This window comes from Phyllobates terribilis, unplaced genomic scaffold (genome assembly GCF_046119375.1).
Source record: "Phyllobates terribilis strain yellow unplaced genomic scaffold, ASM4611937v1 Scaffold_2__4_contigs__length_985480577, whole genome shotgun sequence".
NCBI classification, from domain to species: domain Eukaryota; kingdom Metazoa; phylum Chordata; class Amphibia; order Anura; family Dendrobatidae; genus Phyllobates; species Phyllobates terribilis.
Window position 1 is genome coordinate 324,148,889 of NW_027362762.1, and position 15,543 is coordinate 324,164,431.

The 15,543-nt window shown below is 46.6% G+C and overlaps 1 protein-coding gene across 1 annotated transcript in view; it reads right to left on the bottom strand.

The window, feature by feature from the left end:
* The window catches only part of ADPRHL1 (ADP-ribosylhydrolase like 1), a 97,579-nt gene that overhangs the window by 18,689 nt on the left and 63,347 nt on the right, over positions 1-15,543 (bottom strand). Inside the window, exon 4 of the mRNA XM_073664415.1 lies at positions 7,592-7,732. Within this exon, the coding sequence (XP_073520516.1) occupies positions 7,592-7,732 (141 nt within the window). The remainder of the gene's footprint in view (positions 1-7,591; positions 7,733-15,543) is intronic.

Here is a 15,543-nt window from a genome sequence, read left to right on the forward strand (position 1 = left end):
GAAGGACAGGAGGAACTTCAGAGTACCCGAGCAGGACTGAGAGTGGGCAGCGCAGAGCAGGAGGGAGAAGGACCAGTGTGAAGACGGTCAAAATAGGAACACGAGAAAGTGGAGTTCTGCCAGGTATTCCCAAGCTGCCTGAGGAAGGATTGAACCCCTGCCCGGTGAACGCAGCGCGACACGGGAGGCCTGCACCTGTACAGTGCACCTGTGGACTGTCTGAAGAATTGTGAGTAAAATCTCGGATGACTGCACTGTACTGCCTCCGTCCATTCTTTCATCGGCGCCATTGTTCCCCCCTGCACTACAATGCCCAGCGCAACCCACCCTCTCTCACTTCACTGCCCTGAGGCCTGCTCCACCTGTGGGGAGCCGTTCCATCATAAGCTGCCCTAACATCTGCCTCAGAGGACTGTTGCAGCGCTGGTGATCCTCACCAGATACCACAGGTGGCGTCATGAACTTTCCAAATCCCTTTCTAAAATATTCCCCCTTTTACACGGACCGCCCTGGGTCACGGACCGGGCCAGCCACCGTGATATCCCCCGGCAACCAGAGGCCCAGCTGCCGAGTACCCCACGGCCCTGGGGGCGCGTTAGATCTGGCGTCACGAACAGGATGCGTGACCAGCCCGTACCGGCGGGTGAAGTGTGCCTAAAGAACTGTGTTATGTTACTGAGTGTGGCGCCCGCCCCAGAAGAATGCGCGCCATTATGTGCGTGCTAAAGGACAACAGTAACAGTATGGAACCTCCCATCGTGGGCCGGGTCCCGGAATGGCGCCAAAAGCAAACCCTGCCCCTTGCAACAGTGACTGTCCGCATAGATGGGTCCGTCAAGGCAGGGAGGCCGTCACAGGGAGTGACCGACAGCAGATCGCCATGGGACCACCCCCGAAAGAAGAGAGGAGGCGGAGAGAAGGAATGGAGACAAGGTGTGGCCTTAATCAGTCTAGCCAGACCGCACCCGGAGCCAGCATGGACGGAAGCAAGGACCGAGCCTCCGCCCCTGGCCTGCAGCGACAAGAGACACCCCTCACCCTGGAGGGAGAAATATCTAAAAGACACCACGGGGAACGCGGGTGGTACGCCCTGCAAGTGTACCGCGTCATCGAAGACACCCCCCTGCAGGACATACCGTATGACCCGGCTGGGTCTGGTAAGAATCAGCCCTACCCCAGGCGGGGACCCCACTACTAGGCCAGTAGTTGGGGCTAACTGCAAGTAGTCACCCGTGTGGGTGCAATAGTTAAAGTTGAAAATAATGTTTTGAGTGTGAGTTTCTATCATTACCCGTCAGGGTATACAGGCTGGGGACTGTGAGCAGCCGGACATTGACTTTGTAAATAGTTCTGCACTTCTTAAAGTGCACCATATTGGTTTTATATCCACAACCATGATCACAGAACAAAAACCTGTTTGGCATGGCGGAAGCCGTGGTCCAACTCCAGGATCGCCTATGCCCTGCAGCCACGCCCAGGGCCTACGTTGAGGGTTTGCGGACTGGTCCTTCATGCTGCTACCTGTTGCACTTATTGAAAAAGAAAAATGTTATTTAAGAAAGGTTTATAATGTTTCTAAAAATGTAACCTGCAACGTTAAAGTGATGTGCCTCCCATAAAGGGAAGAAATGTTTTACAATCTTATATGCGGATGCATCTTAAAATTTTGCATGTCAAATATCCCTGTTTTGCTTTGTTTCAGCCCGCGGATGTGCTGTGTTTTACGGGGGGGAATGTGGCGCCCCTGAGGGTTCAGTCGCCACAGAGGTACTGCACCTTATCCAGAGGTGTGGTGTCTCCCTTCTCTCAGGTAAGGTGGGAGTGCTGCACGGAACCCCAAACACCTGCATCCAACACTACACTGCTCCAGGCTGGCTGGAGGAGCAACATGCAGAGCGCAGCTGCTGAGCCCTGACCCTGGCTGGGGTGGGAGGAACCCAAAGGTAGGGGGAACCAGTAGTGGGTGTGGGTGGAGGAAGTAGTTTGAGGGAGCACTTTGGTAGGAGTATAAATAGGGAAGCCATCTTAGGGTGGCAGTTCAGAGTTAGGTTCAGTAAGGAGCAGTTCAGAAGAACAGCTCGGGACAGTTCAGAAGAACAGTCCGGGAACAGAGTCTCATTAGGAGATTTGCTCCACAAGTAGGGCCAAGTCAGGAGGCCCAGGAGGAGAGCAGGGAGTAGGCTCCGTTCTAAGAAAGGATCCTAGGGGGTACAGCGCGTGCAGGACGGCACCCGTATGCCCCACATCTGTCAGAAGACAGAGGGATCGCAGCCGCATTCTAGTCCCCTGAGGGTCAAGTAGGTCCCGGATCCGATGTACAGGAAGGACAGAGGGATCGTAGCCGCATTCTAGTCCCCTGAGAGTCAAGCAAGTCTGTGTAACTCCGACGGACAGGAGGGCCTTCAGAGTATCCGAACAGGACTGAGAGTGGACAGCGCAGAGCAGGAGGGAGAAGGACCAGTGTAAAGACGGTCAAAATAGGAACACGAGAAAGTGGGGTTCAGCCAGGTATTCCCAAGCTGCCTGAGGAAGGATTGAACCCCTGCCCGGTGAACGCAGCGCGACGCGGGAGGCCTGCACCTGTACAGTGCACCTGTGGACTGTCTGAAGAATTGTGAGTAAAATCTCGGATGACTGCACTGTACTGCCTCCGTCCATTCTTTCATTGGCGCCATTGTTGCCCCCTGCACTACGACGCCCAGCGCAACCCACCCTCTCTCACTTCACTGCCCTGAGGCCTGCTCCACCTGTGGGGAGCCGTTCCATCACAAGCTGCCCTAACATCTGCCTCAGAGGACTGTTGAAATGCTGGTGATCCTCACCAGACACCACAGATGGCGTCACGAACTTTCCAAATCCCTTTCTAAAATATTCCCCCTTTTGCACTGACTGCCCTGGGTCACGGACCGGGCCAGCCACCGTGATATCCCCCGGCAACCAGAGGCCCAGCTGCCGAGTACCCCACGGCCCTGGGGGCGCGTCAGATCCTTATTTCTCATTGCAAAATGCAAATAAATTTATGTCATTTATACAATATGATTTTCTTGATTTTCTTTTGGATATTCTATCTCTCAATGTTAAAATTAACCTACCCTTAAAATTGTAGACTGTTCATGTCTTTGTCAGTGGGCAAACTTAAAAAAAAACAGCAAGGGATCAAATACTTATTTCATTCACTGTATAATGTTTACAATTGATTTGAAAAATAAACTGAAATCTTTTCAGGTGAAAGCAGAAAAATAAAGAACTAAAATAATGTGGTTGCATAAATATGAACATCCTTAAAACTAATACTTTGTTGAAGACCTCTTTCATTTTATGACAGTATTTAGACTTTTTGGTAGTAGTCTAGGAGCATGGTACATCTAGAATTTGCGGTTTACCCACTCTTCCTTACAGTAATGTGGTTGCATAAATATGCACAACCTTAAAATTTAATGCTTTGTTGAAGTTTCCTTTCAATTCATGACAGTATTCAGACTTTTTGGTAGACTATGAGCATGGCACATCTAGAATTTGCAATTTACCCCCTCTTCTTTGTGACGCGCCCCCTGGGCTGTGGAATACTCTGCAGCCGGGCCTCTGGTTGCTGGGGGATATCACGGTGGCTGGCCCGGTCTGTGACCCAGGGCGGTCAGTAAAAGGGGGATAGATATAGGGGATTTGGAAAGTTCGTGACACCACCTGTGGAATGCGGCTAAGGGGTGCCGCCGCTGCGGAGCAGTCCTCTGAGGCAGATGGTAGGGCAGCTTGTGATGGAATGGCTCCCCACAGGTGGAGCGCGCCTCAGGGCAGCGTGGGGTGTACTGCATGGTGGTACAGGGGAGAGGCGGCAGGACGGTCCCGGAGGAAAGACGGACACTCACAAGGGGGTAAGCTTCAGTACCTTTTCTGGTGATGCTGCAGGCACAGTCCAGGGTACTCCAGGTGAAGGGCACACTTTTGGACTCTCCCCAGTGAGCGGGTATAGGGCCTCCTGATCCGTTGCTTTATTCTCTAAGCTTCTGACCTGCCTGGAGCTAGGCCTAGCTTGGTTACTGTCTCTCTTTGCACCTGCTGACCTGGTGGTAGGGCCTTCTCTTTGGAGATCACTCTCCCTGGACGCTGGGACCTCCATGACTCCTAGCCCTGGTACTGTAGCCAGCGTTTGGTGAACCTGGGACCTGTAGTCCTCCAGGGGTTCCGGTAGTTCCTACTGAGTATGAATATCCCTGTAGGCGCGGACCCGGTGTCCGGTATATATATCGGGGTGAGCCTGGTGTGCTCCTCTGCCCCCTCGCTACTACTTCCTTCAAATCTCACCTTTGGCCCACTCAATTCCCTCACTAGGCCTTCACACGTGCTGTAGGCCTTGGCTCGCCTAAGAACAACAGCCAGCGTGCTGCTCTCTGAGTGTCAGCACGCTCTCTGCTCAACTCTGAGCTGTGTTCCTCTCTGTCTGAACACTGAACTGAAACTCACTCTAAAACTGAGCTGCCTGGTTCCACCTTACCTTTATATATCCCTAACGGGCTCCCTCTGCTGGTCTGAGGTGGTGGTAGGATGGAGTTGTGTGAATTTGTGAGGGCCTCTTGTGGAGAAGTCCATCCATGCACCCTTCTGGGTTTTGTGGCACCAATGCACAGCAGGGCGCCACATTTGCAGTTACTCTCTAAGTCTGTCAGATTTCAAAGTCATCTCCTGTGTACAGCCTTTTTCAGCTCAACCACATATTTTCAACTATATTCACTCCAAGGCTCGGACTGGGCCATTCCAAATTTTTGATCTTTTTTTGGCAAAGCCATTCTTTTATTGATTTAGATCTAGGGTAGGGAACCTTTTTTTCTGCCAAGGGCCATTTGGAAATTTATAACCTCATTCGGGAGCTGTACAAATTATGAACTTGAAATATATCTATATTTGATCAAACATTTAATTAACTCATCCCTAATGTGATGGCTGGAGCTGATTCTCTTTGGTGAGGCTATAATGTTAGGTAGTATTGATGATGTTGCTACTTGCAACTACTTTTCCAGGTTTGCGTTGGTCTCGAGCGCAGACGACTGCGATAATTTTGTAATGAACTGATCGCAGCAGTAAGTTCTTCCGAACACAGATATATATTACACTGAATGTCTCCTCAAAGTAGAAAATTCATCACTGCTCACGTTACATTTATAGAACTCAAGCAGTGGGAGGTCTACCATGTAGATATCATGTAGGGTACCCTGAGACTGTTGTATACATCACATAAGGTACACTGGGGCTGCTATATATACATTATATAAGAGAATGATGTATATACATCACATAGAATACACTAGGGCTGCTCTATATAGATCACATAGGAGACACCAAAACTGCTGTGTATACTGTACATCAGATACGAAACACTGAGACTTCTGTATACACATTACATGGGAGACACGGAGACTGCTGTATACACATCACATGGAAGACACAGAGACTGCTGTGTACACATCACTTAGGAGACACAGAAACTGCAGTATTCATCACATAGGAGCCACTGAGACTGCAGTATTGATCACATAGGAGACACAAAGACTGCTTTATATACACATAGTGGACACACAGATTGCTGTATATACATCACATAGCATACACTGAGGACTGGTGCGTTTACATCACATAGCAAATGCTGGGGCTGGAACGTATACATCACAAAGGAGACACTAGGGCTGGAGCATATTCATCACATGGGAGATGCTGGGGCTGCAGTATATACATCACAAAAAAGACACTGGGGCTGGAGCATATACATCACATAGAAGACACTGGGGCATATTCATCACATAAGAGACACCGTGGCTGGAGTATATAGATCACATAGGATACACTGGGGCTATACCTCAAACAGGAGATGCTGGAGCTGCAGCCAATATATCACATGGGAGACACTGCGGCTGCAGACTATACATCACATGGGAGACGCTGCCGGATATACATCACATAGGAGATGCTACGGCTGCAGCATATATACATCACATGGGAGATGCTGGAGATCAAGACCATACATCACATGGGAGATGATGGGGCTGCAGACTATACATCACATGAGAGATGCTGTGGCTGCAAACTATACATCATATGGGAGACGCTGGTACTGCAGCCTGTACATCACATGGGACATGCTGGAGATCAAGACCATACATCACATGGGAGACACTGTGGCTGCAGACTATACATCACATGGGAGATGCTGTGGCTGCAGCCTGTACATCACATGGGAGACGCTGTGGCCGCTCTGCTGCTACCTTCAGAAGGAAGGGAGCGCAGAGCGTTCTTTTCTTGACGCTGAAAAACTAACACACCAGATAAAAGTTTCCTTGATTACAATACTCACTTAAAAAGCCTATATTGTCCGCTACAAAAAAAAATATTCCAGGTATGTTTTTTTTGTTTGTTTGTTTTATTTACAAGAGGGCATTTGTATGATATGTGACAATGCATGGCATACAGTCGCATAAATTAGGGCTTTACGTTTGGGGCATATGTCCAAACTTATTATAAACAGCACCTTACTAAGGCTATGTGCCCACGTAGCAGATTTGATGCAGAGCGTTTTTGCTTCTCTCTGGCAGAAAAAAACGCATGCAGATTTACATGCGTTTTTTCTGCCAGAGAGAAGCGTTTTTTCAGCGTTTTTACATGCGTTTTCGCATGCGTTTTTTCAAGCACTTTTCCAAGCGATTTTGAGCATCACTTGGAAAAGTGCTTGACAAGTTGGTCACACAATATAAATCCATGCATCCAGCATGGATTTATATTGTGTGACCAACTTAGATGCTTTAAATGCCGCATCAATAGTAAAAAAAAAGTATTAAAACGTTAAAAATAAAAAAAACTGTATACTCACCTCTGCGGTCTGCTCCCGGCGGCGTCCTTTCTCTTCGGCGTCCTGCGGTGTACTTGCAGGACCTGCGGTGACGTCATTTAGTCAGCTGATGGTCACTCGACCATCACCTGACTGCTGACGTCAGCGGTCGCGTGACCATCAGCTGACTAAATGATGTCACCGCAGGCCCTGCCAGTACACCGCAGGACGCCGAAGAGAGAGGACGCCGCCGGGAGCAGACCGGAGAGGTGAGTATACCGTTTTTTTTCATTTTTATCTTTTTTTTTCACCGCTTGGTAGCCAGAATGAAGAGGAGTTGTAGTCTCCTCTTCATCCCGGGTACCACACGCACCGCGATTACGCTGCAAATTCGCGACCATTGAATTTAATTGAAACGCAGCAAATCCACATATACCTGCGGGTTTGCTGCGTTTCAATGTTCCTCAATGGCCGCGAATTTGCAGCGTAATCGCGGTAGAAATGGTCATGCTGCGTTTTGCAACGCAATGCGAATTCGACATTAGCGCATCATGTGCACAGCACATCCGAATTCACATTGCTTTGCATGGCAGATGGTTTTACAAGCATTTTCGCGGCCGTAAAAACGCCGCAAAAACGCTACAAAAACGCCGCAAAAACGCTACAAAAACGCTACATGGGCACATGGTCTTAACGTGCATGAGTTTATTTTTTAACAAACCACAAACACTACTAATGGTTTTGCAAGAAAAAAAGTAATATTGATTATTCCCTTACCTGCCATATGACGAATGGCTTTCTTACAGTATTCCTCAGCCATTGGGATTACCTTAAGCATATCTTTACCCCACTGAACTAAAGGCTTTCCTTGTATTGCATAAGAGGCAAACAGAGCAGTGCAGAGTGAACCCAGAAATCCTGCATGTTGGAATACATGGAGTCAGTGAATCAACAAGCACCAAGATATGACAAAATAAATATACATACATTTGCATTCACTTATTGACTAATGTGTTATGACAAATACAGTATATAGGTATACATGCTCGGACTGGCCTACTGTAGAAGAGCAGAATCCCCCGGAGGGCCCCTGTGCATAAGTAAGCCACTTACCCCCAACATGAGCAGTATTTGGCATAGTAGGAGTTTGTATGCTCTTCCCATGTTTGCGCTGGTTTCCTCCGGGTTCTCCGGATTCCTCCCACACTCTAAAGACATACTAATAGGGAATCTAGATTGTGAGCACCAATGGGGACAGTTACAATAATGTCTGTAAAGCGCTGTGGAATTAATGGGATTAATGATGCTATATACGTGAGTAAATAGTACATTTGATCCACTATGTACAGGCAGCAGCATCTCATAATGCATTAAGCTACCGAGTTTATTATTTTTTCAGAAGCATAGGTAAATTTGTGAATGATGGTAATGTAATATCTGCATGTAGTAGAACTGGGCCCCCAGAGTCAATGTTGCTGGTTGATCCTTGCCACCGCAGTCCGACATTGTAGGTAGACACAGGCATAATGTACATAATTGTAATCTAGTTATTCATCTTTCCAATTTGAACCAATGTGTTTAGGAATGCAGATTAATGTTTATTTGTACATATCACTAACTTGGCACTATGCCAATGGGACATTAAGATGTTTTAGAGATCTTAGAAACATTGTCAAGACATTTGTGATGTGTATGACATTTAGCATCCATTTTCATTTCTTTCTTAGATAAACCAAGCATGCAATGAAACAGTGAAGCTAGTAATAGCAATTCAGCAAGCAGATCTTATATTTTCTGCATGGGATAAGAAGAAAAGGAGTCAAGTTACCATTTAAAAAAAGACAACTGTATTTGCACTATAACAGCTAATCTTTTACATAAAAATCTTTCAATTTCATCAATGATACCTGTTCTATCAATTATTCGCTAAGCCACAGCACTCCTGGGGCTAAGGAAAATATTCACAGCAACATCTTCCTGTTGATTTATTGGATGAAATGAACAGTCAGCCTTTGTACTTGGATTACATGGGGCCATAGGAGATGTAGGAGATGATTAAAATGCCAGTGTTGGTTGCTCTGTCAGCTGTGATAGTATGGGTACAGCAGTGCCAACCTAGGTGGTATTGACACTGAGCCAATTCTAGAGCTGGGTGTAACGAGACTCTGTCAGTCAAGGATCTGGACTTAATAGGGGGTTTATGGGCTGTAGCCATGGAATAAGCTGCTGTTCAGTGATGCAGGCTGACTTGAGTGGTCGGATAGCCGGATCAGAACCAAGAGGGCAGGAAAAATACAAAATCAGAATATGCAAGAATGGTAGTAAAACATGCCAAGATCAAAAGAGAAAAAATACATAGATGCTGAACTCACAGGACTAATCCAGAGGAGCACAAGGCTATATCTGGCAGCTTCCAGCAGTAATCTGGAAGGTTAAATAGGGTGCAGTGCTCTCCAATTGGCTGGAGCAGGGAGCTGATAACTCCAGCTATACCTGCTTGGCTGAGCATCTCCTGCCTCCTTTCCATCAAGTTGCATCTTTAATGTGCTGCCACTGCCAAGGCTGCCACTACTGGCCCTACACAGCCAGACATCTTGCCTGTCTCATGATATTCTATACTGTGCGGTTGCAGCTGTTGCCGGTGCAACTGCTATTAGACAACCACACATCTCTTACTTGATCATTGTGTTCTATAGCTATACTGTATTGCTGCTTCCAGGCTGGCCCTACACATATCATATTCTATACTGTGCGGCTGCTGCCATTGCCACTGCCGATAAACAGCCTCGCATCTCCTGGCTGTCCATTCTGTTTTATAGCTATACTGTGATATTGCTGAGAATCCCACCTTGAACAGGGTAAACCCGAAATTCTCCTCATAAAGGGATAATTTTTGGATGGCTTTTTAAAAAGCCATTGATTATTCACTTTATAAACAGCAAATCTGTTGGTGCTCCCATAAAAAAGCAATCATTTTTGGATGACTTGTTAAGAAGATAACGCCTCTTCATTTTCCAAACAGTAAGCCTGTTGCTGATCCCAAGCAGGAACAATAGTTTCTTCATTTAACAAACATGTTGCTACTCTCAAATTAGAGATAATTTTTGTGCCACTGCTTACCAAAAAACATAGCTTCTATCTTGCACACTGTCTGTGTATAAACACCAGCAAGATGGGTATCTAATTTTTTGGAGCATTTCTAAATTTTATAAAGCTTATAAAGTCCCTCAGTACAGTGTGTTATTAAACAGGGTACTGGTTACCACCAGTTGCCATCCATAGCCATATATGTTTAGGTCCAGCGATAGACAAAGACAGAAGAGGCCCCTATGCAAGAACAGTATATAGGCCCTTTGCAGTCCAATAGCTCATCATAATCCACACCTTTAGATATCTGTAGCAGAAGATGCTTGCTGCCTCTGTACATCTTTACAGGTTGCACGAATTGTTTGTTCATCCTTGATGATGTCACTTGGACATTACTAAGGCTGTGTATGCTTTAAAGACGTGGAAAGGTGTTGTTTACCAAGCAATTAGAGGATTTGCAGTATTGCGATTCAATAACATTTATTAGACAATAAATACTGTGTTTTGCCCTCACAGTGTTGGATCTCTGTTTTTTAATTATTTGTTTTTATAAATAATTATTTTCATCTTCATTGCTACATGCCATGATATCTTTGTCTTTGACTGATGGTGATCCAAGAAATCCTGCTGCTGGAACTGTGTATTCGTCCTTATGTCTACAGTTGAGCCATTAAAGAAGTTGTGATTCATTATAACTTCACCCCTTCCTGACATGTGATATACAGTTACGTCATTTGACGGGTCCCTGACTTTGATGCAAGCTCGCTAGCAGAGCCTGCATCTTTCCCGGCAGATGATGGCTGTATTATTCAGCCAACATGTGCTTCTAACAGCAGATGGCTGAAAATGAAAAAAAAAAAAAAAAAAAAAAAAGAAGCTAATATCACGCCCCTTTTTCCCCATTAAAAATAAAGAAATAAAACAAATACACATAATTGGATAGAAGTACACACCAGCACGCAGCAGCATCCATGATATTATCCTACCCTGATGCACGTTTTGGCGCATATTGTGGATGCTGCTGCGTGCTGCTGTGTACTTTCTATCCAGGTACAGTCACTGTCCTGCCAGGTGACATCTGGATATGTGGCACCCCAGGAGTCCGGTTGTCACAGTGGCATTGCCTCCCTCATAAGGGAGTGATGCCATGCCTGGAAGCAAGCAGGGGTCCCCTAATCAGGTTTTGCTAGCATGCAACACTTCCTGGCTCCAGACCAGCAAGGGGAGCTCCTCCCCTTAGCAACTGGGATCTGGAGGCGGGGTTAGTGAGTGTGAGGAGAGCAGATAGGAGTTGAAGTCAGGACGTCGACGAGGAAAGACCTAGGGAGTGGATCTGCACGGGAGTTCACCCCAGAAGGAAGCGCAGAAGAACCAGACACCGGAGTCCGAGGTTGTGGGGCACCGAAAGCCCAGCAGCAGAAACCGGAGGGCAGGAGACTGCAGGTCTCCTGGCCACATCAGACGCCCGGAGGCTCAGCAGCACATAGGGCCCAGCACCGCCATGTGGGAACGACACTCCAGGAAGGCCCGAGCTGCCGGCTATACGGGTGAGCACAAAGACGTTTTACTCAGGGACGAGGGCCGCAGCATAGCTATACGCAGCAGGGCCAAAGACGTAGCGCAAAGGTAAGGCCTACAACTCCACCTGGCTAGGTGGATCCCCCAACTTGCTTCCAGGCCGCCCGGACCTCTACTACCAGCTAGTACCCGTGCCCCGGTCTGCCTAACCACCGCAAGTAAAGATAAGAGGAAACCGCCATTATTAACTGCACCATCCTCTGCACTACACCGAACAGCAACATCTATAAAATCACTACTTCCTGCCCTGGAGCTGAGCTCTGCCTGTGGAGAGCTGAACCAACTCTGCTGCACTAACAACGGCTCCAGAGGTCCTGCAACGCAGCGGCAGCTCCATATAGCCGCATACCACAGGTGGCGTCACGAACTGTATATAAAAACTCTAAATCCCCTGTAAATATCTCCTTTTATTGACCGCCCTGGGTCACGGACCGGGTCACCGCCACTGTGACATCTCCCCTAGTAACGACCGGCCTGGCACCGAGGACCCCACGGCCCAGGGGGCGCGTCAGATACACTGTATGATTTATAGTTTCAAACTGACATCTCAGCTACTAGATTTGACATAGTCTCATGCTGACATCTTTGTAGGATTAGCTATACGGGGACAGCAGGCTAAGGACTATCTGCCCTTGCACTTTGTTGTATTACTTCAACACACTTTATGCCTTTATTCAGGTAGGCAATCCATTGACATGTACTATATTTATATTTATCGTACATTTGCATTTACTATATACCATTATGTACAATTGGGAAAGTAAGTATTTGATATACTGCCGATTTTGAAAGTTTTCCCACCTACAAAGAATGGAGAGGCATGTAATTTTTATCGTAGGTACACTTCAACTATGAGAGACAGAATCTAAAAAAATCCAGAAAATGACATTGTATGACTTTTACATAATTAATTTCATTTTATACCATGAAATAAGTACAATACAAAAACAGAACTTAATATTTGGTACAGAAACCTATGTTTGCAATTACAGAGGTCAGATGTTTCCTATAGTTCTTGACCAAGTTTGCACACACTGCAGCAGGGATTTTGGCTTACTCCTCCATACATATCTTCTCCCGATCTTTCAGGTTTCGGGGATGTCGCTGGGCAACATTGAGTTTCAGTTCCCTCCAAAGATTTTCTATTGGGTTCAGGCCTGAAGACTGGCTAGGCCACTCCAGGACCTTGAAATGCTTATTACGGAGCCACTCTTTAGTTGCCCTGACTGTGTGTTTCGGGTTGTTGTCAAGCTGGAAGACCCAGCCATGACTCATCTTCAATGCTCTTACTGAGGGAAGGAGGTTGTTGGCCAAAATCTCACAATACATGACCCCATCCATCCTCCCTTCAAAACGGTGCAGTCATCCTGTCCACTTTGCAGTAAAGCACCCCCAAATATGATGTTTCCCCCACCATGCTTCACGGTTCAGACGGAGTTCTTGGGGTTGTACTCATCCTTCTTCCTCCAAACAGGCCGAGTGAAGTTGATACCAAAAAGGTTTATTTTGGTCTCATCTGACCACGTGACCTTCTCCCATGCCTCCTCTGGATCATTCAGATGGTCATTGGCGAACTTCAAACGGGCCTGGACATGTGCTGGCGTGAGCAGGGGGACCTTGCGTACCCTGCAGGTGTTATGATCTGCAACATGTACTAAGGAAAGATAGGGGAAAGCTGTCCCTACAGTAAGACTAAGCTGAATCCTTACGATGTAGCGGGCTGCCTGTTCCTAGTGAACAGACCCGCCTTAGTCCTCGGCTAGTCTGAACGAAGACCAATAGAATTAAGGGAGGGGTCCCTAAAAGAACTAAGGACTGGGACAAAAATGGGACACCTCCTAAACAGAGAAGTTGTTGCTGAACACAGAAAGACAAACTGACAAAAATGTACTAGAGGTCCCAGAGGACCAAGCGAACTGACAGAGAAAGGCACCGAAGCACCAGGCTAGAGAAACAGTCAAACACTGGAGTCCAGCACAGCCAGAAGGGCAGAGCTGGAATATAAAGGCAGATGGTCACGTAACCGCAAAACAAACAGGAGGGTTCTAACGGTACCCCCTCTTTTATGAGGATCCTCCGGATCCTCCAGGCCCAGGCCTATCCGGAAACCTCCTGTGGAAAGCTTTAACAAGCCTAGGAGCAGAGACATCATCCGTCCTTACCCAGGAGTTGTCTTTGGGACCGAAACCCTTCCAGGAGACAAGATACTGTAATCTCCCTCTATGCCATCTAGAATTCAAGATACGAGAAATTTCATATTCGCCGTCTTCCACAACAGGAGGAACTGTGACAGTGGCGTCCCAATCAGATACGTCAGCCTTTTTCAACAAGGAAACATGAAACACAGGATTAATCTTCCAGGAAGTAGGGACATCCAACCTAACAGCAGACAGGTTAACAACCTGAAGCACTTTAAATAGACCCACAAACTTAGGACCCAGTTTTTTAGACGGAATCCTCAACCGCAGGTTCTTCGAGAACAACCAAACCATGTCACCCACAGTAAACAAAACCTCCTTACGTTTCCTGTCAAAATACTTCTTGGACTTCTTGTTAGCCTCTTGAAGGTTGCAACGTACATTAGTCCAAACTCTCTCCAAATCACCGGAAAAATTCTCCTCCTCCGGCACCGCCGACCCCAATTTGGAGAACGAACCAAAAGACGGATGTCTCTCAGTACAACAAAAAAAAGGAGAACACCCAGCAGAGGAGGATGTATGATTGTTAAGAGCAAATTCTGTGAGAGGCAGAAACTCAGACCACACCTCTTGATTGTCCGCCACAAAACAACATAAAAACTGTTCAACATCCTGGTTCTTTCTTTCAGTCTGTCCATTAGACTCCGGATGATAACCAGACGAAAATGACAAATGGACTACCAACCTGTCACAAAAAGCACGCCAAAAGTGAGCCACAAACTAAGGTCCTCTGTCAGAAACAATATCCGTGGGAACGCCATGGAGCTTGACAATCTCCTTAACAAACGCCTTAGCGAGTGTCTTGGCGCAGGGCAACTTAATGAATGGAACCAAATGACACATCTTACTAAAACGGTCCACGACCACCCAGATGACAGTAAAACCCTCGGACACAGGAAGATCAGTAATAAAATCCATTGTGAGATGCGTCCAAGGCGCACTAAGAACCTCCAAAACAGAGAAGTTGTTACAGAACACAAAAAGACAAACTGACAAAAATGTACTAGAGGTCCCAGAGGACCAAGCGAACTGACAGAGAAAGGCACCGAAGCACCAGGCTAGAGAAACAGTCAAACACTGAAGTCCAGCACAGCCAGAAGGGCGGAGCTGGAATATAAAGGCAGATGGTCACGTGACCGCAAAACACAAGATGGAAAAAACAAACAGGAGGGTTCTAACAGCAGGATTTTAATTCATGACGGCGTAGTGTGTTACTAACGGTATTGTTTGAGACTGTGGTCCACGCTCTCTTCAGGTCATTGATCAGGTCCTCCCGTGTAGTTGTGGGCTGATGCCTAACTTTTCACAGAATCATCCTTACCCCACGAAGAGAGATCTTGCATAGAGCCCCAGACCGAGGAAGACTGAGTCATCTTGTTTCTTCCATTTTCTAATAACAGTGGCTGCCTTCTCAACAATCTGCTTGCCTATTGTCCTGTAGCCCATCCCATCCATGTGCAGGTCTACACTTTTGTCCTTAGACAGCTCTCTGGTCTTGGCCATGGTGGAGAGGTTGGAGTGTGATTGTTTGAGTGTGTGGATAGGTGTCTTTTATAAAAGTAACGAGTTCAAAGAGGTGCAATCAATACAGGTAATGAGTGCAGAGTAGGAGGGCTTCTTAAAGAAAAACGAACAGGTCTATGAGAGCCAGAATTCTTTCCGGTTGGTACAGGTGCATCTCACAAAATTAGAATATCATCAAAAAGTCAATTTATTTCAGTTCTTCAATCCAAAAAGTGAAACTCATATTATATAGAGTCATTACAAACAGAGTGATCTATTTCAAGTGTTTATTCTGTTAATGTTGATGATTATGGCTTACAGCCAATGAAAACACAAAAGTCATTGTGATGGACCCCACACAGT